Source organism: Corythoichthys intestinalis, chromosome 11, assembly GCF_030265065.1.
Source record: "Corythoichthys intestinalis isolate RoL2023-P3 chromosome 11, ASM3026506v1, whole genome shotgun sequence".
NCBI classification, from domain to species: domain Eukaryota; kingdom Metazoa; phylum Chordata; class Actinopteri; order Syngnathiformes; family Syngnathidae; genus Corythoichthys; species Corythoichthys intestinalis.
Window position 1 is genome coordinate 22,765,174 of NC_080405.1, and position 24,355 is coordinate 22,789,528.

At 40.1% G+C, this 24,355-nt stretch overlaps 2 protein-coding genes across 8 annotated transcripts in view; one reads left to right on the plus strand and one right to left on the minus strand.

Moving 5' to 3' along the window:
• LOC130924134 (equilibrative nucleobase transporter 1-like) overlaps positions 1–3,539 on the minus strand; it is a 31,829-nt gene extending 28,290 nt beyond the window's left edge. The window contains exon 1 of the mRNA XM_057850496.1: positions 3,472–3,539. The gene's annotated coding sequence lies outside the window, so the exon portion shown is untranslated. The remainder of the gene's footprint in view (positions 1–3,471) is intronic.
• Positions 1–24,355, plus strand: part of LOC130924133 (uncharacterized) — a 30,740-nt gene that overhangs the window by 163 nt on the left and 6,222 nt on the right. For 2 of the 7 annotated variants that reach the window (XM_057850487.1, XM_057850489.1), the window contains exons 2-7: positions 4,443–4,556; positions 7,787–8,967; positions 16,861–17,499; positions 19,555–19,659; positions 20,054–20,381; positions 20,471–20,651. In XM_057850487.1, the coding sequence (XP_057706470.1) occupies positions 4,454–4,556; positions 7,787–8,967; positions 16,861–17,499; positions 19,555–19,659; positions 20,054–20,381; positions 20,471–20,637 (2,523 nt within the window). In that variant the 5' untranslated portion in view covers positions 4,443–4,453 and the 3' untranslated portion in view covers positions 20,638–20,651. Of the gene's footprint in view, positions 1–4,442; positions 4,557–4,696; positions 4,734–5,782; positions 5,862–7,786; positions 8,968–16,860; positions 17,500–19,554; positions 19,660–20,053; positions 20,382–20,470; positions 20,652–24,355 lie in introns of those variants that run through there. The other 5 variants (XM_057850490.1, XM_057850491.1, XM_057850492.1 and 2 more) reach the window with 5 other exon arrangements.

The following is a 24,355-nucleotide window of genomic DNA, read 5'->3' on the forward strand; positions in this document are numbered from 1 at the left end:
TAAACGTGTACTGTACAGTATATCATGTCAATGGCCGCTCGCAAGAGAAAGTGAATTGACGTACAAAATGGGGGTCGAAGTTCTACTAAAGTCGTGTTATTGTTTCGGTGTGAGAACACTTTGAGAGAAATTATCACTCATTCTCCAGTAATGAGAGTGTGACTCGTCATGACTCGTTAACAAAGTGACGTGAGAAATTACAACTAAATGAGTGCACTTGCATGCTAGCAGCATGCTAACAACAATTTGTACGCGAGTGTTTTCCTGAACTAATTATTAATTATTCTACAGAAACATTGCCCTTATCGCCAGTTTAATGTTGTCAGTCTTCAATTAGATAATTTTGAACATTTATGTCTTTATGATACTAATTAATAATTTTGAATTGCCTCACTGAGATACTTTTTTAACAGGTTAAAAAAAAACTTTATGATTAGTTTAGGCAACCCTAATAATTATCAAAATTATTCTTTAGTAAATTATAGCTTGTATGTTAATGTGGAAATTAGCAGTAAAAATATATTTTAGAGGTGATATAAAGTGTATCATTACGGAACGTGTGCGATAATTATTTAAATAGAAGAAGAAATTTGGGAAACTGTGGTTAATGTTACAACAATCTGAAATTTTGATACTTTGGTGTAGGGGCGTGACAAAATATCGAAATGGTGATATATCGTGATACTTTGTATCTCAAAAGGTTATCGATATGCTCCTGCCAAGAATCGAGATATCGTTTAAAAAAGGTGTCAATGTTTAAAAAAAAAATAACTAAAAATGAACCAACAAGTTGCTACCAAAATCTTCCACCATCATAGTGTCTCAGTTAACTCTAAGGCTGCATTGACGTTGCTCGACGCCCAATCCATTTAGACTGGGAACGTTCATTAACTCAAAACCAGAGCAGTCACAGTCATTATGTCCGATTTTCAGGGCATTTACAGGTCATTTCCTGTTGAGTTTAAGTCACTGCCTATTCCTTTGGGTGATTCCCAGGTCATTTCCTGTTCTGTAACTCAAACAGGAAGAGACCCCTAAAATACTCCTAAATCAACAGGAAGTAACTGAAAATCAACAGGTAAATGACCTTAAATGGCCCAAAATTGCCTTATTGCCTGGCATTGGCTGCCACCGACCGCCATAGACATTCAATCAGTTTGAAGTGGGAGGGATGGCAGCGAATGAACGAATGCTCATTCGCTGCAACCCTCCCAGTTCAAATGGATTGGACGTCTACTAGGGAGGAACTCCTTCCAATTCACAGCAGAAGCTTGTTTTTCTGTTTATAAGTTGTTTGTAGAATACCAATAATTGTTGTATCGCCATATCGTCAGATCATCGTTATCGTAAGCTTTGTATCGCAAATCGTATCGTATCGTGACGTTCAAGAGGTTCCCACTCCTACTTTGGTGAGAAACATGATGTCAATGCTATTGTGGGCCACTCAAAATGAGGTGGTTGGGCAGATCTGGTCCCCGGGCCTTGAGTTTAACTCAGTGGTTCTTAACCTGGGTTTGATCGAACCTTAGGGGTTCGGTGAGATGGTGTCAGGGGTTTGGTGGAGTCTCTGCCGCTGAGGTCAAGACACACCGACCCATCATGTCTATTCTATGGCATGCCCCGCTTGGCCATCATTAGCTGCTGATGATCACGTGACATTGCTTGGCCAATCACTTATGTAATTACTTTCTTCATATTTTAATACAGTACAATATGGATTCTTATGTATCATGGAACGGGATGGGAGTCTGCGTCCTATCTGCATGATTTACAATGCCAAGTTGAGCCACTCTAGTCTCGCACAGGCAAAATTAAAGGAGCACTTTGAGAAACTGCATGGAGATGGAGACTATTAGAACACAATGCTTGCTGAATTCAAGGTGAAGAGAGTCAGATTGGATTATAAGGCCCCTCTGCCTGCTCTTGTACCCATTAACAAACCGATCCTCACAGCATCATATGAAGTTGTGTACCTGATCGCAAAGCAGGGCAAGCCACACACCATTGGTGAAACACTTGTAAAACCAGCTGCGTTAAAGATGGCGAATCTGATATTGATCTGTTCTGCACGGTTCATTTTGTGCACGAGTAGAAAACTATGTCTTGAATTTGAAAAAAAAAAAAATCATTTTAATTTACGCTGAAGAAGGGTTTACTGAATGAGTATATGAAACTGGTGGTTCGGTAGCTCCAACAAAGTTTAGAGCCACTGGTTTAACACCTACATTTTAGGCGGAATGTAACTGACGAAATATCGTGATAAATTTGTATGGTATTGTATCTTGATGAATTTGGAGACTTATTCCCCTAGAACAGGGGTGCACAATCCCGGTCCTGGAGAGCCTCATCCAGCTTGTTTTCCATGTCTCCCTCCTCTAACACACCTGAATCAACTAAACAGGATCGTTATCAGGCTGCTGCAGAGCTTGCTGATGAGCTGATCATTTGATTCAGGTGTGGTAAAGGAGGGAGACACAGAAAACAAGCTGCATAGGGGCTCTAGAGAACCGGGATTGGGTACCCCTGCCCTACAAAATAGTATGCCGTTGTTTCAAAACACAATATCGAGCATCCTACAGTAGAGTAGGGGTGTGACAAAATATCGAAATGGTGCTATATCGTGATACTTTGCATCCCAAAAGGTTATCGACATGCTCATGCCAAGAATCGAGATATCGTTTTTAAAAGGTGTCAATGTTTAAAATAAATAAATAAAAATAAAAAAAGGACCCAACAAGTTGCTACCAAAATCTTCCACCATAATAGTGTCTCAGTTAACTCTATGGCTGCAATTGACAGCGCTCGACGCCAAATCTATTAACCCTATCAGGGACACAGCTATTAATGACATTAGACCCTTAATAGGGCAGGTACATTTTTTTGGTCATTTGAAAAAATTATATATTTTTCATTTTTCTATTATTGTTTTATAATTATATAAATTCATACTTAGTACAGCCCCAAAAACACTTCAGTTGACTGTTTGGTTTGTTTGTTTTAATATTAGTAAACTCATTGCATGCCATTGATGGAATGCTGATATTTCGCGATGGAATGCTGATATTTCGCAATGGAACGCTCATATTTCTGTGCCATTGACGGAGCGAGATGTCCAATCCATTTTTACGTTTGAACGTTCATTTGGCCCTCCTAGTCAAAATGGATTGGACGCCTCGTGCCGTCAATGGCAGCCTATAGATTAAATGAGTGCCCTGTAAGGGTTAAAACAAGAGCATTCACAGTCACTTTCCCATTTTCGGGGCATCTACAGGTCACTTTTTGGTCATTTTGGGGCATTTACAGGTCACTTCCTGTTGAGTTTGAGTCACTGCCTTTTCATTTGGGAGATTCCTTGGTCACTTTCTGTTCTGTAACCCAAAATCAACTGGGAGTGACCAATGAAATGCACCAAAATCAACAGGACGTGACTGAAAATCAACAGGTAATGCACCTGAAATAGCTCAAAATTACCTCGTTTCCTGGCATTGGCTGCCACTGACGGCCATAGAAGTTGGAGGGGCCCACCTGAAGTGGGAGGTGATCGTTCGCTGCCACTCTCCCAGTACAAACGGATTGGATGTCTACTAGTGATAGACGTAAAGCAGAAGGATGAAAATAGCTTGTTTTTCTGTGTATTACTTGTTTTGTTGAATATCTTCGAATGATTTCCTGACCAATGTATCGATAATCGTTGTGCCGCCATATCATGAGATCGTTATCTTGAGCTTTGTATCACAAATTGTATCGTATCATGACGTACTAAGAGGTTGCCACCCCTATCCTACAGTAGGGATGTCCCGTTGCTTTTTTTTTTTTTTTTTTTTTACTTCCGATCCGATTTTTTTCAAGATATGTTTTGCCGATACTGACCTGATGTCGTTCTGATACCGATATTTTTAGACTAGTAAAAATAATGCAAAAAATTTTTAGTTTTTTTTGTGTTAAACCGTGCTTTGCTGATACCTCCGAAAGTATTTTAGACGATGCTCTGTTACTATCTTTAGTTTTCAAAGATCAGTAGTCTCACTCAGCGGACATATTTGCCTAGTGGTTTGATTCATAGCAGCCGAAAAGCATAATGGTTCTGAAAACACATGAATACTGGATCAGATCCGATCTTATTCTCAAATCCGATACTGTCCGATACGGATACTGTGGGTTTGATAAAGACCTGCTCTTAAGTTTAAGAAAATTGTACCCTGCCTGTAAACAAAGGAAACACCCCATTTATACTAAAATAATTTCAATTTGACAAAACAGGAATATCCCTGCGTTGTTGACACATAAGAAAGGATCTTGTAGTCAACGCAAAACTGGAGTTTCTTGACAAGTCACATCGGCTTTATTTTTGTACTGTCGATGCATAAAATGCAGCATGATGTCTAAAATAACAGTACATACTGTGAAACAGAATGAATATCCACCCACCTGTTTCTCTGCAGTTGATGGAGAGATGTGGTGCTACAAGATGCCAGGATTTGAAGCCCTCCTTGTGGCTGAGTTGCAAAGACAGCAGCAGATACCACAGTTCTGTGACACCATGCTGCGGGCACAAAGTAATTAATGTCTTTGAAATATAGTATACCGTAATTGTCTTTGTTACCCTCTATATTTCATTTCATTCATTCACCCCCCCCCCCCCCCCCATCAATTCTTTTTCTTGTCCTTAGCCTGATCACTCGTTCTTCCTTGCAATGACATTTAGAAGATTCTCACAAGAAACAAACTCACAGGTTTATTTATTTATATTTTTTTGGGTGGGGGCAGGTACTTTATGTCCTGCCTTTTTTATGTTTTTTTTAGGGTGTAACCCCTCTGACAATCACTAAAAGATTAAATTCTCACACTCAGGCATGATGCACATCTGTGTTAAACATTTTAAGGAAGAAAATCTATCGATGGATTAGTTGTTTGCATAGTGTTTTTGTTATTCACTGCTCTTGCTCTCCAACATATTCCATTTGTTTAAATATATTAAATATGCTTGTATTTTTTTAAGTGTTTAAAGTGCGTACGACAGGATAAAAAAAAGTCTTGAATAGCATTATTATGTAAATTAGAATCATTTTTGAGACGATTCGACTGTATACAACAATTTGGCAAAGCGCAGACAACGACAAATTAGTCTTTTAATCTGCCGTTTAGCCACGCCTACCATTATAGGGCTCTAGCGTCCCCAACAGCAGGATGACGTCGGCAGGGTCATGGTTTCATCTGATTTAGAATTCAGCCCATTGAGGGGAAATTATTCAGAACGAGGAAAATGCGACGAAGAGAGCCGCAAAATGTCATTGTTTCTCTCTACTCCAATATTTTTACAGCATATTCTTTTTATTGAAGTATTTTTCCCCAATTACTGAATAAATGGTATGGTGATGACAAATAACAGTGTTTTGCTAAATGGAATATGAAATAATAAAAATGCATTTATTCAGTACGACATGGCAAAATTACTCGATAATGGTCAAAACTGTCGACTTCACCTTTACTGTCGCACATCCTGAACGATATTTTATGCCACCGTAGTTAGTCCGCCTTTTGTTATTTCCCTGCCCCGGCTTGGGAGAATGTAAACAAACCAAGAGGCGTGACAGCTAGCCGACATGCTAACCCGAACCGAGTGACATCTCAAAGTCTTATTTTCGAAGATTTTTCGAAGCGAAAAATCACACCAAACTAGCCCGGATCATTTCACACGGCGGCAGGGTTGTCGATTGTCTTTGCCGATCGGCAACCCGCCCGGCGGTGAGCAATTTACAGATTGTTCCCCTGCTGCGGACAGGAGAGCTCGCCGGGGAAGCAGCTGGAGAGTACCGCCGGACAAACCGGCCGACGTCGGAGGAGCGCGTAGCTGCCACATGGTAAACACGAATATGCCGTGAAATAATGCTTTACTACACGGCATAGACGTAAAAGGTGAGAGAGCGGCGTGCAGTCGTTGTGCAGCTAACATGGCAGGATATGTTTGAGGGGAACTTTTTTTACATGAATGTCCATGATAAAGGACTATTTACTTACGTTTAATTTAAAGAAAGTTTGTAGTGTTTACTTTGTATTCGCTGTATTTGCGGCCATTTTTAACACAAAGTTGCATTTTCTGATGGGGTTAAAATTTGACAGAACACCGGGAGAGAGGATAGAGGTGGGTGTGCAAACAAGCTGCTGATCGTCGGCCGAGTGGCATTCTCGGCGGATAATCAGCCACAAAATACAAGCCAACTCCGTATTAAAACGTGTGCCATGATTCCAGTATTTGACATAATACAAAATACGATGTTTACTCACTTCCTCGTAAGTCCAATGGTCCCACACTAGTAGGGCATGTTTTGGCCATTATCCTCGGTGAATTGGAACCTTTTGAAACCCCAAAAAACTCACATGCCTCTCCCTCGTGCAGCAACAATTTTCTGCAGCCGTTTGGCTGGCGTAATGTGAAAAATAAATGAATCAATCTGCAAAATCAGCTGAATCCGGAGTCAATCTGCATGCTATAAAGCAATGCTGTATTGTGAGCTGCTGACCCTGGTGACGTCACATTTGCATTCATCCTAAACCCGAGACTTGAAGCCGGAAGTCACTCATTTTCATGGCGCCGGATTCAAAACTTGAATATATAAAACGATCGCTACTAGAGCTGGGAATCTTTGGGCACCTAACGATTCGATTATGATTACGATTCAGAGGCTCCGATTCGATTATAAAACGATTATTGATGCACCCCACTCCTTTTTTTTATTTTTTATTTATTTTTTTTGTTTTTGTTTTTTACATTAGTTCCAAAATTGTTCAAAAATCTTTTCAGGCTAAACCAAACTACTATTTCAGTATCAAGTTAACATATAGCAGGAAACAAATATACAAAAATAACAGTAAGTAAAAAACTCCAGTCCCCATTCTATATCAGCAGATTTAAACTACTTTCAATTAATTTAATGTTGTGAATCAACCGTTAAAGTTGTTAAAATTGCTCCTGTTATCCATAATTTCTCTTTTGTCTACTTTCAACATGTGAAAGTTTTAAAACTATTTTAAAGACAGATTCAAGTCAATATTTTACCGATTTAGGAGTATTTTAGATAAAAAGTTAATTAGGTTTGCTTGGAAGGTTCGCAACAACAGCCTTGCAGGGAAGCGTACTGCTTTAAGATGGCGGCCGTTACTAACGCCCGCATCAAGTTTTTTGTAGATGTGCTGGTAACGATACCGAAGCTATAATGCATCTAGTCCTATATAAATGATATCTACCGTAACATAATGTGGCTTGTAGCAGCTTTTCGGCAGCAGTCAGGTATGTTGTTGTGTTTTTTTTTTTTTATCTCGTGGCATGAGTTGAGCTAGAGCCGTGAGTTGAGCATTGGCGTTACCCGAGGGGCCGGGTAATGAGAAGCATGATGTTTAGCTACTCTCGCTCCGTCCCTAATTGCGTACCGAAGACCGCGCGGCGCGCTGAGTGTGTCGTACTTCTGCTTTACTTGGCATATTTCAATAATCGGAATTTGGATGTTTGTGAATCGTTCTCGAATCTTCCACGGCCGAATCGCGAATAATCTAAGAATCGGAAATTTTGCACACCTCTAATCGCTACCACACATATCCAAGCGGTCCATTTCATTCAGGAGCATAAAACACCACGAGAAAGATGAAATAAACATGGTTTTCGGTGTCATACGCACTTTAAATGAAAACAAAACCGTAAATCGTAAATCAGATCGTAAGTGTGGCCCAGGATGAAAGAGTTTGGCAAACCGTACTTTGCCGGCCCTGATGGTATCATTCGTCTCTGCAGGTATTTCAGTCCCAGCACACAGTTGTGTCATCTCAGCCATCAGCCCCAAGTTGTCCGCTGCTCTGTCCTCCTCACCCACGCGCCAAGCCAGTTATAACCATCTGGTGGAGTTTGGTACTATAGGTGACAGCTCCCTGCTTCACATGGTCAGACTACTGTACTCAGGTGAGATGACCGGGGAAGGGGAGCACGAGAAGCAGGAAGCTTTGTCGGCAGCAGCCAAGATGGGCATCCTTGGGCTTGTTGAAGTCACGCCGAGGGTGTGGCAAGGCACTGTGGGCACTGAAGTGGGTGTGCAGACTGATCCAGTGGAGCTAAGGGAGAAGGATGTCGCATGCTTGAGGCAGGAGGTGATCGACAGCAGCACGAACCTGGGTAAAGAGATGCTTTCAAGCTGTGAAAAAAACATAATGACTGAGAATGAAGAAATGCGAGTAAGCTCCGCCTCGTCTCCTCAGCCTGTACATGCTTACAACACCATTGATATGTCTCAATTTCAATGTTTAAGACAGGCAGAAAATCATAATTTATATGTTCCTATTCCCCTCGTTTGCACGCTTGATGAAGCCCAAAATCCTCAAACTTCCTCTACGGCTGGGCAAGTGGTCACCCCATCAATTGCTGAGAACTCCCAAAACTACTTTTCCAGCAGTTCTCAGGCAGAATTCGGAGTTTTAGAGGACGAAAGAGAGGTGGATGAGCAATTGGAGCAGTTTCGTGAGAACATCCCAGGATTCATCAACCACTTTTTAAACATAAATCCCAAAGAGGGTGCGCATGGAGGGCAAGTGAAAGGGAAGCCACGAGGAGCAGGTGGGGCCAGGCAACGCAAAAGATCTGGGACAAGAGCCCGGAGACCGCGAGCTTGCAGAGGAAAAGGTGGATGGATGCAAAAGGTAGACACACAGGAAGTGGGCGTGAGCAAGCAGCACAAGTCACTCCTCCATAGGTGTGGGAACGCGACCACTATGAGGACAGGCCAGGGAGGTGGAACGACAGGCAGAAAGTTGTACCTGAAGACTCGACACGCGCTAGACTTTCCCTGGACCCGTCACAAGGGACGAGGTCGACCCAAAAAGTGGGATTTTAGCTTCAGTGGTAAAAGTCACTTTGAAGGGCAAATAGGAGGAGATGACAATGTGAAGCATGAAAGCAGGAGGAAATCACACCTGGATAAACAGGTGACACTAAGACACACACAAACATACAAATACACATTTACTCAAGCAAACTACAAATGTTATACTGTACCACCAATGGGCAGACTAAAAATTGTATGTGTGTATGAGAGGGGGCAGGAAAGTATAGTGTATTAACTTTATTTCCTAAATATAATGGGCCTTTTATCTTAATAGTTCAATAACTTAAAGTAACGTGTAATATATTGCAAGCATTTAATCTGTTTGATATGGGGTGGGAACCAAAGTTTGCTGCCGCAAGTTGACAGGGATCGCTATTCAGAGTTGCTTCGGGTTTTTGGATGATTAACACTACTAGCGTGGAGACAACTCGTCGATACCTCTGATTAAGATCAACAAGAAGAAAGGGTTAGCACAGTGGCCTCCCATTTCTGAGATTTTTGGTTCAATCCCAGCTCCGACCTCCGTGTGTGGAGTTTGCATGATCGCCCTGTGCCTGCATGGTTTCTCTCTGGGTACTCCGGCTTCCTCTCACATCTTAAAAACATGCATGGTAGGCTGATCGAACACTCCAAATTGTCAGTAGGTGTGAGTGTGTATGTGGATGGATGTTTGTCACTGTCATGTGAAAAAATTAGGACACCCCATTAAATGTTCAGTTCTTTATTAAAGGGCAACAGAACAGCTTTTCGGATTTCGTTCTTGAGTGTTTTACTCGGTTGAATTGTTGAGTGTTTTACTCGGTTGAATTGTATTAAATGCATCATTCGCTGTTTCAAAAAGTCACACACGAAAAAATAAATAATAATTGACCGTGTAGTTTTTGAGTTATGGCCATAACAACACCATAGCAACGAGGGATGCGCCACCCTGCCGACCGCTACCTGATGACGTAGCTTCCAGGGAGCGTCGCCACCACTCTGAACACGGAAATATAGCACCACGCTATCCTCGCCATATATTGCAAACATTTTCTGGGTTTTACGCGTGAGATTCGTCATGCCACCTCGATGTGAAGCGATGATTTGCTCACAGCAAGACTCGAGACTCTATGAGTGGTCAAAAAAAAACTTCTGCAAAGGTTTGGACCGTTTTTGTGAGCATGCATACAGGTCCCCAATCGGCTCATTGTTTTCATTATTTCAGCGACGACAGCTTTGAAAACCTACAACAATGGAACCTTGGTTTTACAAAGACGTAAGTAGACCATTACTGGCTTTTATTGATAAACGAGGGGGACTCCTACTGCCTGTTTGTTGAAGTGCGACATTATTTTTTTTTTTGTTGCTGTTGGCCTGTAATAAGTAGATAGGTTTGCTGACAGGTGTTCTACTCATATTATTTTATTACTATATCAATAGGTATTATGTAAATTCAAATGTCCCCAGCACTAAATAGGTCCTTGGCTCGTAGTTTTTTGGCCTATCACAGGGTAAATGTAAAGCCTATATATAAAACAGTCCACCTGCCAGGCCCTAATGTACCAAATACATCTCAATAAAACAATGAGTATTGTACTACAGCATCGACATCAAGGTCTGCCTGTGTGAAGAGGGAACAATAGCGTCAAATAGATGCTGCTTTGACTGGGGCATTATTATTTGATCACCAAGAAATTATTATTAAAAATTATTAAATTAAAATTAGGATTAATCCAATATTTTCATGCTGCTGGGATTTTTTCCCCCTTTTTTTCCAGGAAGCCAAACAAAAAATTAAGCGGCGGAAACCCTCAACACGATGAAAAAAGGGTTGCAAGTCAGTCGCCACCTAGTTTCCCAAAATCAAGAGAGAGTGGGTCGAGTCATATGATGACCCACGTGATGCGGTGTCCAGCGATGACGACTGAAGAAATCCTATGAGGCCTGCCAGATGCTGAATTTCTTCCGTCTGCAACATCAGATGACGATGACAGGAGAAATAAATGTAGCAAATTTTGATGAAATGAAATCATAAACTAGTCATATATACAGTACACATTTTTAAAAGAAAAATCTAGTTACCTTCATATTTTAATAATAATGATTTATCTTGGTATAGAGAACACTTAATGCTACAGAAAAGAGTAAATACATATTAAGTAAGTAAGTTAATTATAAGAGTAAATACATTGTTTGCTTGGTATAACTTAACTTTGTTGTGTCACAATCTAACAGCGAAAGCTGATGCCGATTCAACATAAATCTGGTATCACTTGTGGCCTATTGAATATTGTTTCAGAATGTAATATAATTACAATATATTATATACCAATAGAATACATTAAACAGTCAACAAAATATGTCAATGTTGTTTACAATTTATGGTTTTATTTTTTTAATGTAATTAATGCCTCTGTCAGTGCTTCAGCCTCCTCAAGTTTGGCTCTCGCGTCTGGGATCTCCTGACGTCACAGGCATACTCTTGGAAGGGTAATTACTAATGCTGTCAAAAATAGCGCGTTATTAACTCGTTAACGAAAATCAATTTTAACGGCGTCATTTTTTTTTATCGCGAGATTAACGTTCATTGTGACCAAGTGGATTTGTAGTTTTTATCAACTGTGGCGACTGGTTGCAACGTGAGAAAAAAAGTTGTAACCCGGAAACAAAACAATAGGCACGCCACGGGCATGTGCTTGGTCTTGCCTGCTCACTCGCTGTGAAAGAGTAGGCTGTTTGAGTGAAACGAAATGGAAACGAAAACAATTCTGAACGGAAAGTTCACGGAGAAGTCCAAGGTACAGCACGCGTTGGAGCAGACAAACACAGTCGCGCTCACTGGAGATTACTGGACGTCCCTCAGTAATGATAACTATCTCGGCGTAACAGCACATTATTTCGACCCACTGTGGGAACTTCAGTCGCATGCTTTGACTGTTATGAAGACCGAAGAGAGGCACTTCAGCGACGTTGTTGCAGCGCATTTCATGCAAGTAGCCAAAGACTGGAACATTGAACACAACATGGTCTCACTGACCACTGATAGTGCAGGCAACTTGATTGCTGCGGCCAGACAGCTTCCTTTTGAAAACTTGTCGTGCATCACACACAGTGTGCACCGAGCAGTCACGGTTACTTTACACAGCAGCCCGTTTGACAGTGCATTGGCAAAATGCCGAAAAGTTGGACATTTCAAACACAGCCCAGAAAATGCCGTGGAGCTAGAGCAGCAACAGCTAGCACACCATCAGAAGAAAAAGTTGCTCACGCAGGAAGTGTCAACTAGATGGAATAGTACACTTGAAATGCTCAAGCACGTCCAGCGGAATACGGGACATCTGAGAGACGCGCTGGCCCTACACCCAAGCAATGTCGCCATGCCAACAGCTACTGAGCTGGAGAAAATGAGGAAGCTCAAAGCTGCGTTGGCGCAGTGCAGGTAACTCATAGTTTGTCCATGTCATGTGCCTATCTGTTAATTTAATAATCAAAGTAGATATGTTTCAGAACAGTAATGTTAATGTGTGTGTGTGTGGGGGGGGGGGGGTGTTTGACAGAGAGAGAGAGAGAGAGAGAGACGTATCCTTCCTCTCTCCCCATATACTACTGTAACTACTGATACCAGTGTGAGTGAGTGAGTGAGTGAGTGAGGGAGCTCTATGTGACTAACAACAATGAAGAGCTTCTTTATATTATTGCAGGTACGTGTCTGCACTTGTGTGAGATATTGCTTGAAATGTGAATGACTACACAAAGTGAGAATGGTACTGCGAAATATAACACTACATATTGTTTTCAATTAAAAAAAAAAAAAATGCACAAAGCAAGCCTATCCACTTTTCCATGATAAGAGTATTAAAATAATTCAAGGGACATTTATAATAAATAAAAAGTTGTGATCAATGTGCGATTAATCGCGAGTTAACTATGACATTTGTGTCATTAATTGCGATCAAATATTTTAATCACTTGACAGCATTGGTAATTACTAGTAGGTTTACAGCAACACCTGGAAAATAAAATCGCTTTGTCATTTATTTTGAAAATCAATAACATATCATGTATTTAGCCACATTTGGGCTAGCTTTACCACCTTTAGATCGGTAGGAGCTATCCCATAACCTAATATCCAGTTTTAGCTATGTGGAGAGCATGGAAAATATATACAACCATGTAATCACATTCTCTCAAATAGAAAAATTACGATGCTGGACTTAGGCTTACCACTCACTCTCCTGTTCGTGAAGTGTCGAGCTGTGAATTGGTGTCATGACGACATCTGCTGTGTCAAGTAAATCGTCCTCATTTGACGCCTCAGGTTTAAACGTGTAGGGATTAATTGTAGATCATCTTTCCTGGGAGCCTTTGCCATCGGTAGCGTCACGAAAGAGCGATCCTGAATGGTTACCTTTGGTGGAAATATCACTGATATAGTTGTTGCTGCTAAGCTAGCTGTGGATACTAGTCTTCTGTTGCGTCGGGGAATCTACGTCACACTTCCGGGCTTGGGAATGGAAATTTAACGGAGTGCAAAAAAACCCCCGCAAATTATCCTTGCAATTACGTGTTAATAATGTCATGGTTGTTTTGACGAACTCGTCCAAAGTTTATATTCATAAAATTACACCAAAATCCGGAAAGCTCTTCAGTTGCCCTTTAAGAAATGTTCACATATCAATGTCTGATCTTTTTTTTTTTTATGTTTGGAAAAGAAAGTGATTTAATAGCAGGTAAACAACTAACATTGTTTTACTCATTAAACCAAATTTATCAACAAAAATGCATATTTTAACTAAGGAAAAAGTTAGGACACCCTACCATCTAATTGCTAGTGTTACCCCTCTGAAGAAAGTTTGCCCCACTCCTCAACGCAGAATACTTTCAGCTGTGAGATGTCTGAGGGGTTTCTTGCATGTACAGCCCATGTCACCCCACAGCGTCTCAATGGGATTAAGATCTGGGTTTTGATTTGGCCATTCCAGGACTCATTTCTTCCTTTTCAGCTAGTCTTCGGTGGATTTACTGGTATGTTTCGGGTCATTGTCATGTTGCAGGGTCCAGTTTCGCTTCAGCATTAATTTTTTTACAGATGATCTCACATGTTCCTCTGATACATGATAAAATTCATGGTGGATTCTATTAGGAGTGGGAACCTCAGGGCACCTCACGATACGATACGATTCGCGATACAAGGCTCACGATAACGATTATATCACGATACAGCGATTATCGATATATTGGTCAGAAATTGGATACATGACATTCTACGATATAACTTGAAACGAAAAGAAAAAAAAAAAGATATTTGAAAATAGAAAAAATACTGTTTAAGTCATTTATTAAACAGTGACACCTTTTCTGTGCAACATTGCTGTAAAATATAAATCTACTGCAAATTGTGCCCCTGCACATATAGAGGAAACCAACCACGACCACTGATATCGCTTGGAGAGATCATGATGAATGGCACCCTTAATTTCTTTAAAACTTTAAATATTTAAAAAAATAAATAAATAAAAAGTGCCGTCGGTGTCAGCAGTTGAGCTTGGAGTGGGGCAATGATAAAATTGGTGGGTCTTGTCTTCGTATATGAACTTTGTTGCTTGGTTTGAGCACTTCCGCTATCTGCTTCAGCATTTAAGATGTCAGACTTGCTCAGTCACAGTCTTCCTCACCTTAAAAACAACAAAATAAAACAAAAAATATTAGCTACTTCATAGTGTTTGAGTTGAAATCCTGATTTTTTTTGTGTTGGAAGTATTGAATTAAAAAAAATATGAATTGAATGTATAGAAATTAAAAATTCAATAATTACCTATTTTTAATATGTAGGCTACATCAATAATTACCTATTTTTAATATGTAGGCTACATTAATTATCATGCACATCACTTCATATATCTTGGAACCTATTCAAACCATTTTTATAGCTTATTGTATCAAAATGACAGTAATAACAGTTTGTGTAGTAAACTAGATGGAAATTGGTTCTCAAAGAAATCGGTAAATTCCTGTGGGCTTGTTCGATATTCATTTTCATCCAATTTAGGGTCCTGGTTTATTTTATATCATTCAACACCAAATGTCATCAAAATAATACATGTAAATTTAAAAGTCAATTACATAGCAAAACTTTCTTACCTCAAGTGATGAAAGCGAAGCTCACAAACTCCAGTGTCCACTACGTCACCAGCTCCCAGTGAAACGGACTTTTCTTAGACAATTCTTGCATACAGCAAAGTCCTTGTTCACCTTACTTCCTTTCTTGTTGGTGTAAAATCTAAAGTGTGTCCCCATGTGTGATTTGTAGCAATATTTTTCTCATTTTTTCCTCCACCGTTCTCACGGAGCTTTTTTATTTTTTCAACCCACTTGGGGCCTCCTCTCTTCTTCTCTAGACAACTTGTGCGCACTTTACCCTCACCGCCACTCCCGAGCGCCCCTAGTGGACCGCCAAGGAATTGCTCAACAAACATTGAGCAGTTTACAGCATCCATACTCCATTGTATGGCCAATAAGTTAAATAAAAGTATCGATTATTGGCGGGAGCATATCGATAACCCATCGGGTTGCAAAATATCGCGATATATCGCTGTATCGAGATATTGTCACACTCTTAGATTCTATGATGGTGAGCTGGCCAAGTCCTGCTAAACCATAGCATCCTCAAATTATGACACTTCCACCTCCATACTTCACAGTTGGTATGAGGTTCTTTTCCTGGACTGTATTTGGTTTACGCCAAACATGTTGTCTGTTCTCGTGTCCACATAATTCAATTTTAGATTCATCTGTCCAAAGTACATTATTCCAGAAGTCCTGGTCTTTGTCTACATTCACTCTGGCAAACTTCAGTCTAGCCTTCATGTTCTTCTTGGAGAGCAAAGGTTTCCTCCTTGCACACCTCCCATGAAGGTTAAACTTGTGAAGTCTCTTTCTGATTGTAGAGGCATGCAGTTTCACATCAACAGTAGGAACAGCCTGCTGTAGGTCCCATGATGACATTTTAGGGTTTTTGGAGACTTCTTTTAGCATCTTCCGGTCTGCTCTCAGGGTGAACTTGTTTAAACGGCCAGACCTGGGCATGTTGGCAGTTGTTTTGAATGTCGTCCACTTGTAGACTATTTTCCACTGTGGAATGGCTGATTTTACATTCTTTTGAGATCTTTTGAAATCCCTTGCTGGACTCATAAGCGTCTACAATCGTCTTTCTGAAGACCTTAGACAGCTCCTTTGATCCCACCATGATGTTTTCACCCTCTTCAACAGTCAGTCACTGTTGAAAGTATTCTCTGTTGAGGAGTGGGGCAAACTTTCATCAGGCCCATGTTAAAGACTGGTAGATGGCTCCAAAAAGCGTCTCACTGAAGTTATTTCAGCCAAAGGGCGTAACACTAGCTATTAGGTGGTAGGGTGTCCTAACTTTTTCCTTAGTTAGAATATGCATTTTTGTTGATACGTTTGGTGCCAAAGGGCGTAACACTAGCTATTAGGTGGTAGGGTGTCCTAACTTTTTCCTTAGTTAGAATATGCATTTTTGTTGATACGTTTGGTTTAATGAGTAAAACAATGTTATTTTTTGTTGTTTACCTGCAATTAAATCACTTTCCTTTCCAGAGATAAAGAAAAACATGATCAGACATTGATATGTGAACAATTCCTAATAAAGAACTGAATATTTAATGGGGTGTCCTAATTTTTTCAAATAACTGTACAGTACCTACTCATGCCCACATCATTCTCTGAAAACGGTAGAACAATTGGACCAATATTTCATATTTCATGAAGGTTCCAAGCACCATTTCCACTGGCATGAAAAGAGTGAGGCTTAGAACATGTTCAGTGCTTAATGGATCAAACACCAGAGTAGAATGTTACCATTTGGCTTCTTATTAGACAATTGCAAGGTGTACCAAAACATTTACCCATTGACGCTCTTAACTTTTTTTTTTTCAAGTAGAAAATCTGTACTTATATGTATATATATATATATATATATGTACTTTTTTGCCAGGTGTTGCCCACTGCCCCGCATCCTGCCCCTCTGCCTTTGAACCCTCCAGAGCCCTTTGACGCTCTTTTAGAGGAATTTATGAAAGACATGGGCGTTGGAACAAATAGTAGTGTGACGGACTTGCGGCCATGTCCAGAAGCCCAGAACTTCTGTTGCAATGATGCGTGCTGTAATGGAGACACTGGCTGTCCTGTTGGTATGAGTAATCATGGCTCCACAGAGGTTGTGACTACGGAACAAGCAAACAGCGAGGGAGATCTGCCAAGCATTTGGGAAGAAATTCTGAAATCTGTCCAAGAACATAATTTCAGTTTTCTTACCGGAGAGTCGCAAGAGGGACAAAATGGCCGTAGCATTCCATGCCTGGAGGGTACAAAAGAGGAAAGAAAAAACTTGCAAAGAGCAACTTCACGCAATGCCTCTAGAAGAGCAAGAACGACACAAACGAAGAAAGGAAGAAAACCACATTTTGGACGACCTAAGGATGTAATCCTTAAGTCATTGAGGAAAACAACAGCTAAACTCCATCGTGAGCAAGGAGACAAGAAGTTGCAACAGCTGCCTTTGGTGGCGCTAAAGAGAAGTACCACTCAGCTTTTAAATGCCTCATCGAAGACTGTCAGCTGTCAGGGACTCAAGGTGTTTACTGATGCTGCAAGGCTCAATTCATATAAAAACAGGGTACCCATAAAACTCACTCTTTGACTGGTCATTAGTAGAGGTGTGCAAAATTTCCGATTCTTAGATTATTCGCGATTCGGCCGTGAAAGATTCGAGAACGATTCACAAACATCCAAATTCCGATTATTGAAATATGTCTAGTAAAGCGGAAGTAAATCACACTCAGTGCGCCGCGCGGTCTTTGGGACGCAATGAGGAACGGAGCGAGAGTAGCTAAACATCATGCTTGTCATTACCCGGCCCCTCGGGTAATGCCAATGCTCAACTCACTGCTCTAGCTCAACTCATGCTGCGAGATAAAAAAAACAACAACATACCTGACTGCTGCCGACAGCTGCTACAAAGTACGTCCACATAATGTTACGGTAGATATCATATTTATATAGGATTAGATGCAATATAGACTCGGTGGCGTTAGCAGCACATCTACAGAAAGTTAGATGCGGGCGTTAGTAAACGGCCGCCATCTTAAAGCAGTAGACTTCCCTGCAAGGCTGTTGTAGCGAACCTTCCAAGCGAACCTAATTAACTTTTTATCTAAAATACTCCTAAATCGGTAAAATATTGACTTGAATCTATCTTTAAAAAAAGTTTTAAAACTTTCACATGTCGAAAGTAGACTAAAGGGAAATTATGTAATAACGGGAGCAATTTTAACAACTTTAACGGTTGATTCACAACATTAAATTAATTGAATGTAGTTTAAAGCTGCTGATACAGAATGGGGATTTGAGTATTGTTTGTAACTGTTAGCTTGATACTGAAATAGTCGTTTATTTAAGCCTTTTTTAAATTTTTTTATTTTTTTACAGTTTTTGTAACTAATGTACAAAACATTAAAAGCAGCAAATAGCGGGGGGGGGGGGTATCAATAATCGATTTATAATCGAATCGTAGCCTCTGAATCGTAATCGAATCGTTAGGTGCCTAAAGATTCCCACCTCTAGTCATTAGTGTGTTCATTGACATTGACAGAGTTAAATTAAAGGAAACATTTCAGTTTAGTATTAGTCCTCCTTTCTTGTGATGCTTGCTCAGTGTTTCTCAATGTTTATTAAAACAATAGACCCTTGTCAAAGTTATTTGAACCCGGAAGAGTAATATGCACTCAAAGAGTAAGTACGTTTTTAGGGGTACCCTGGCCGGTACTTAGAGGTGCACGATAATTATCGGTTCGATAATTATCGGTCCAATAAATAGGAATTATGACGTCATCCCAATAAATCCAATAACATTACTAATAGACCAGATAATATACTGTATCATGTTTTTGGCATGGTGTCGGTGGATTGGGATGTGTGCGTTTGTTTCCACTCCTGTTTTGCCAGTATGCAAAGTTTTGTTACTGTTCTAGGGGCCGTATTTTTCCATCACTGGGTGACAAACCTAACTATCGGAACTAGCAAATGTTTGCTTTTAACACTGTTATATTTTCAGGTTGTTGAGAGGCCTTTTGGTTATTGATAGGCTTGCTGTCCTATAATTGCCTTGTTAAAAAAGTTTTTTCATGGGCCAAGACCACAAAAGTCTCCTCTCCTGTTGCACCAAAAGTTTTAGTTGCTCATATAGCACAATACCTGTTGGGTTTATGTTTGTTTTAGTTCATTGTTCAGGGGAACACATCATCACTGACATTGACTGATTGACTCAAATTATATATATTTGAAAAACTAAATACAGTATGGGCACTTTATTGGAAGTGAAAACCGTTCTCGACTTTGCTTTGTTCATTATAATAATGTTCATGTCATCATGAAAATTCTGGTTAGGTCAAAAGCAAATCTATGCTAAATCCACCACTATTATTTTTGACCTACAAGTGTTCGAAAACTCAGGTGAATATACATTTAAAATTATATATATATTATCGGTTACCGTATCAGTATCGGCCTTGAGGAGCAGGAAGTTATTGCTATCGGTTTCAAAAAATGGATGTCGTGCACCCCTATGTACTGTACAAGCAGTCATGGAAAAAATTCGGGATGAATTAATCACAATGTGATTTCTTTCCAGAATTCTGCGCAATTGAAAACCAGTTCATCATCGGTGCATCAACCTGTCTCAGTTATTACAAAGCTCTATCCTACTAGAAGTAGGATCAAGGCACTCGAGATCGCTGTGAGTTGGCTTATCACCTGCTTTACCTCTGAACACTTTGCAGTGATAGCTTTGTCACATTTCTCATGTTTCCCAACCTTTTTTGAGCCAAGGTGCATATTTTACTTTGAAAACATACTGCAGCGCACCACCAAATACAAATGTTTGAAAAATGACTGAAGTCAACTCCTGCCAAATTCTGCAAAAATTGATCTCCACCCAATTAGGTTTGTAATTTCTTGAAGAGGTCAGGATGTTATAAAAAGTTTAGGGGGAATAACCAGATGAATTGTATCGTCTTTCTTTTGTAAAATTTTTTATTTTCACAATTGTCGAGAATAAACAATCTTTTTTTGGCCCACTAGTATTCAGTAGATTTAATTACTTTTGCCACTTTTTTTTTTTTTTTTTTTAGGGTCAGCCACTCCGAGAAGAACTACTGCCAATGTTGGACCAACCATTTTATAGGCCAAGACAACGTATGAAGACACAGCCTCCTAGTGAAGGTGATTGTAAGTCACGAATAACTGAGAAGGACGAGGCAAGGACCGTGCCTAAGAGGCCAGCTCAGCAAGAAAATACCGCTGATATTGAAGCCAAGAAAAAACGTGAAGATCCAAAGGCTTCACTTTCTTTGAATTCATCAGAAAACGCTGCATCGCTGGCCAGCGTAGGACATCCAGCAAGCGAAGTAGAGATGGGGCTAGTGGAGCACAGCAAAGAGCTCGCCAACTCCAATTCAGGTGGTGACTTGGACAGAACGTGCAGAAAAAGGTCGCCAACAGAACAGAGTGACTGCTTTTTCTTTGACCACCTTTATTTTCGTCAACAGAGATCAGCTTAACTATGGGAGCGGGAAGTGAGGAGGGGGTCAATGATGAGGACAACATCGACGTGATTGGATTTGCCGGATCCTGCCAAGATCCAGTCCCCATCATCTGTCCAGTGATTTCAGAGAGCGAACAGGACGAAGAAGAGGAGGAGATAGATGTCATATGACTTCTTCACCAATGGTAAGCAATATTATGAAAATATACTTTAAATAAGGTGTTAGTCTTTACATAATTTACCTACATATTTTTTTGCTATGGTTACATGGGGTTTTAGGCTGCTTTCACTCTTGGGGTCTGTTAGTTTTGTTCCAATTTAGTAAGCAAATTGATACCGTTGTCTATTTTCTGTTTCTGGGTGTTAGTGTTCTCAATGCAACATTCTACATTGGGTATGCGACTATAAATATCACATACAGTATATAAAGCTGATGTGCGCTGTTAGCCAATGGAAACAGGACATTAAAAACATTCGACCCGTTACTCATCAGCTATTTTGCGTCGGGGCCATTCGATCAACATGACATATGAAATATCTATAGATTTCTCAATTTTCAACCCATTTACAAAAGGTTTTGTTCATCATAAATGTCAAAGATGCAGTAATTTTACAGCATACAGTGGGGCAAATAAGTATTTAGTCAACCACTAATTGTGCAAGCTCTCCCACTTCAAAATATGAGAGAGGCCTGTAATTGTCAACATGGGTAAACCTTAACCATGAGAGACAGAATGTGAAAAAAAAAATTGAAAATCAAATTGTTTGATTTTTAAAGAATTTATTTGCAAATCATGGTGGAAAAAAATATTTGGTCAATACCAAAAGTTCATCTCCATTAGGCCTGAACGATATTGGAAAAAACTATTGCGATTTTTTTGAGGTGTGCAATATATTGCGATATTATATTGCGATTTTTTTTTTAAAGAAATTTTCACTAGATGACTTGAATAGCTGTTTGGAAATACAGTGGTACCTCTACATACGATCACTTCGACACACGATCTTTTCGACATCCGACGTAAAATTTGAGCCGCTATTTGTTTCTACATCCGACGAGTTGCTCGAAATACGACGACATGACAGCACTGCAAACGAACGCACGGTGGATTTTCTTGTGTGAGAAATCAACACAGTTTTCAAAAAAAGTTGATACAGTTGGAGAAACAAGGAAAAAAGTGATGCTTACCTTTGAAATGAAGATGCAAGTTATAGAAAAATATGAGCTTGGGGTGCGCGTCCCTGAACTGGCTCAACAATACAGCTCCATGGTCCTCTTCCGACCACCGTTCGCCACTATTTATAAGTTAAGGTGACAATTATTATTGTGGTAACATTGCCAAGGAAATCGCCAGCTTCGTCACGTTTTTATCATTTATTTAAGAACTTATCCAACACAAAACGCCCATTGTCTTAAGCAGTTGACCGCTCTCAAGAAAACGAAAGTATTATCTCTACCGCACCGACCTATCCCACTGAGACGTCACCTTCGCGGTGCGTTCAGGGACAGTAAAAAGTGTCCGCCATATTAGAATCCGATTCGTTACATTATTTACAGGAATAATTATTAATTATTCTTCTTATTATTATATTATTCTGAATTATTTATTAATAACTTATTTGTTTTTCTATGTTTAATTGCCATTTGTAACAGTGCCAGCAGTATTTATTAAGAATTTAGTGTATGTTTTTAGGCTTTGGAACGAATTAATGGAATTATAATGTATTCCTATGGGAAAATCCTGCTCGACATACGACCATTTCGACTTACAAACAAGGTCCTGGAACGAATTAAATTCATATGTAGAGGTACCACTGTACTTTGCATGACACACCGTGACCACAGTGTATTCATATAATACCGTTTCATTTGTGAATGATTAAGATTGCTGTATTATTATGAAGGGATCCAGGAAGCAATGTCTGCACAAAATAGATAATATATTGAACACAATATTTGACACTTCAACAGCAGCAAATACATTGAATGACAAATAAAAGAGCAGGTGCATTCGTCCCCTAAGTTTTTGACAACATATAACAATAAATAAAAACTTCTGTAAAATAACAACAAAGTTGTAAACATAGTTGAACAAAAATATTAAATATGACAAGAGTTGTTCACAAACTATAACAATAAATAAAAACCTCAGTAAAACAATAAAGTTGTCAACATATTTGAACTTAAATATTAAATCTGTCAAATAAAAGTGCAAGTGCATTAGTCCACTGAGTTGTTTACACAAAATATAACAATATAAAACTGCAAAACTGCAACAAAGTTGTAAAAATATTTAAAAAATATTAAGTATCAAAACTTTATGTGCAGCTGTACTATAGTTATTTGAAAAATACGATTTACAATTAATTTAAATATAAAAGAAACAGAAACTCAATTGAACTTGTAAATAATTGAACTGAATAACAGCAAATAACTGATGAATAACAGAACCATTTTAACTCCCAAATTTCCTGCCTTCCTGATAGCTGTCACATGAATAAAAAGAAGAAAAGACATTCCTGCAGCTGTGTTATATATTTGTCTGCATATCGTCCACCTTCCTTGCTCAGCAATTCTCAACTGGGTCTCATAGGTTTTTGGCCAAGACTACTAGTTTATCCACCATTGCAGGCTTGAGACAAGAACGTTGGCACGTAACAATGTTCCCACCTGTACTAAAAAGCCTCTGATGGGAAGCTCGTAGCAGGAATGCATAGATACCTGCGTTTTAAATGGTCCCACATGTTCGACGGATTACTTCTTGTTGAGGCAACCATGGCGAGGCACTCTCAACAGGGCTGTTTTTTGTTCCTTATATTCTTGTCGATAGCCAAAATACTTCCAAAACTCCTTTTGGAGACAGTCTTCCCTATTCAACGTGTTGCTTGCTTTCACTTTGAAAACGGCCCCTCCTCCCTCTGCTCTGCTGTTCGGCCCCTCCTCCCTCCACTCCGCTGTAGCAGGGGAGGGGGAGGAGCCGATGACTGCAAGTTGGAGGGAATGAGAGGAGGTTGTGCGCTCCTTCCTCAAAACAAACGTTTGTGGATTTAAAAAAATGAAATGAAAAAACTATCGCACGTCCTTGCGATGGGACTATTGCGCATGCGCACATCGCGATGGCGATGTTTAAACGATATATCGTTCAGGCCTAATCTCCATACTTTGTTATGTACCCTTTGCTGGCAATAACAGAGGCCAAACGTTTTCTGTAACTCTTCACAAGCTTTTCACACACTGTTGCTGGTATTTTGGCCCATTCCTCCATGCAGATCTCCTCTAGAGCAGTGAGGTTTTGGGGCTGTCGTTGGGCAACACGGACTTTCAACTCCCTCCGCAGATTTTCTATGGGGTTGAGATCTGGAGACTGGCTAGGCCACTCCAGGACCTTGAAATGCTTCTTACGAAGCCACTCCTTTGTTGTCCTGGCTGTGTGTTTGGGATCATTGTCATGCTGAAAGACCCAGCCACGTCTCATCTTCAATGCCCTTTCTGATGGAAGGAGATTTTCACTCAAAATCTCTCGATACATGGCCCCATTCATTCTTTCCTTTACACAGATCAGTCGTCCTGGTCCCTTTGCAGAAAAGCAGCCCCAAAGCACGATGTTTCCACCCCCATGCTTCACAGTGGGTATGGTGTTCTTCGGATTCAATTCAGTATTCTTTCTCCTCCAAACACGAGAACCTGGGTTTCTACCAAAAAGTTCAATTTTGGTTTCATCTGACCATAACACATTCTCCCAGTCCTCATCTGGATCATCCAAATGCTCTCTAGCGAACCGCAGACGGGCCTGGACGTGTACTGGCTTCAGCAGGGGGACACGTCTGGCAGTGCAGGATTTGAGTCCCTTGCGGCGCATTGTGTTACTGAGGTCCCAACTCTCTGTAG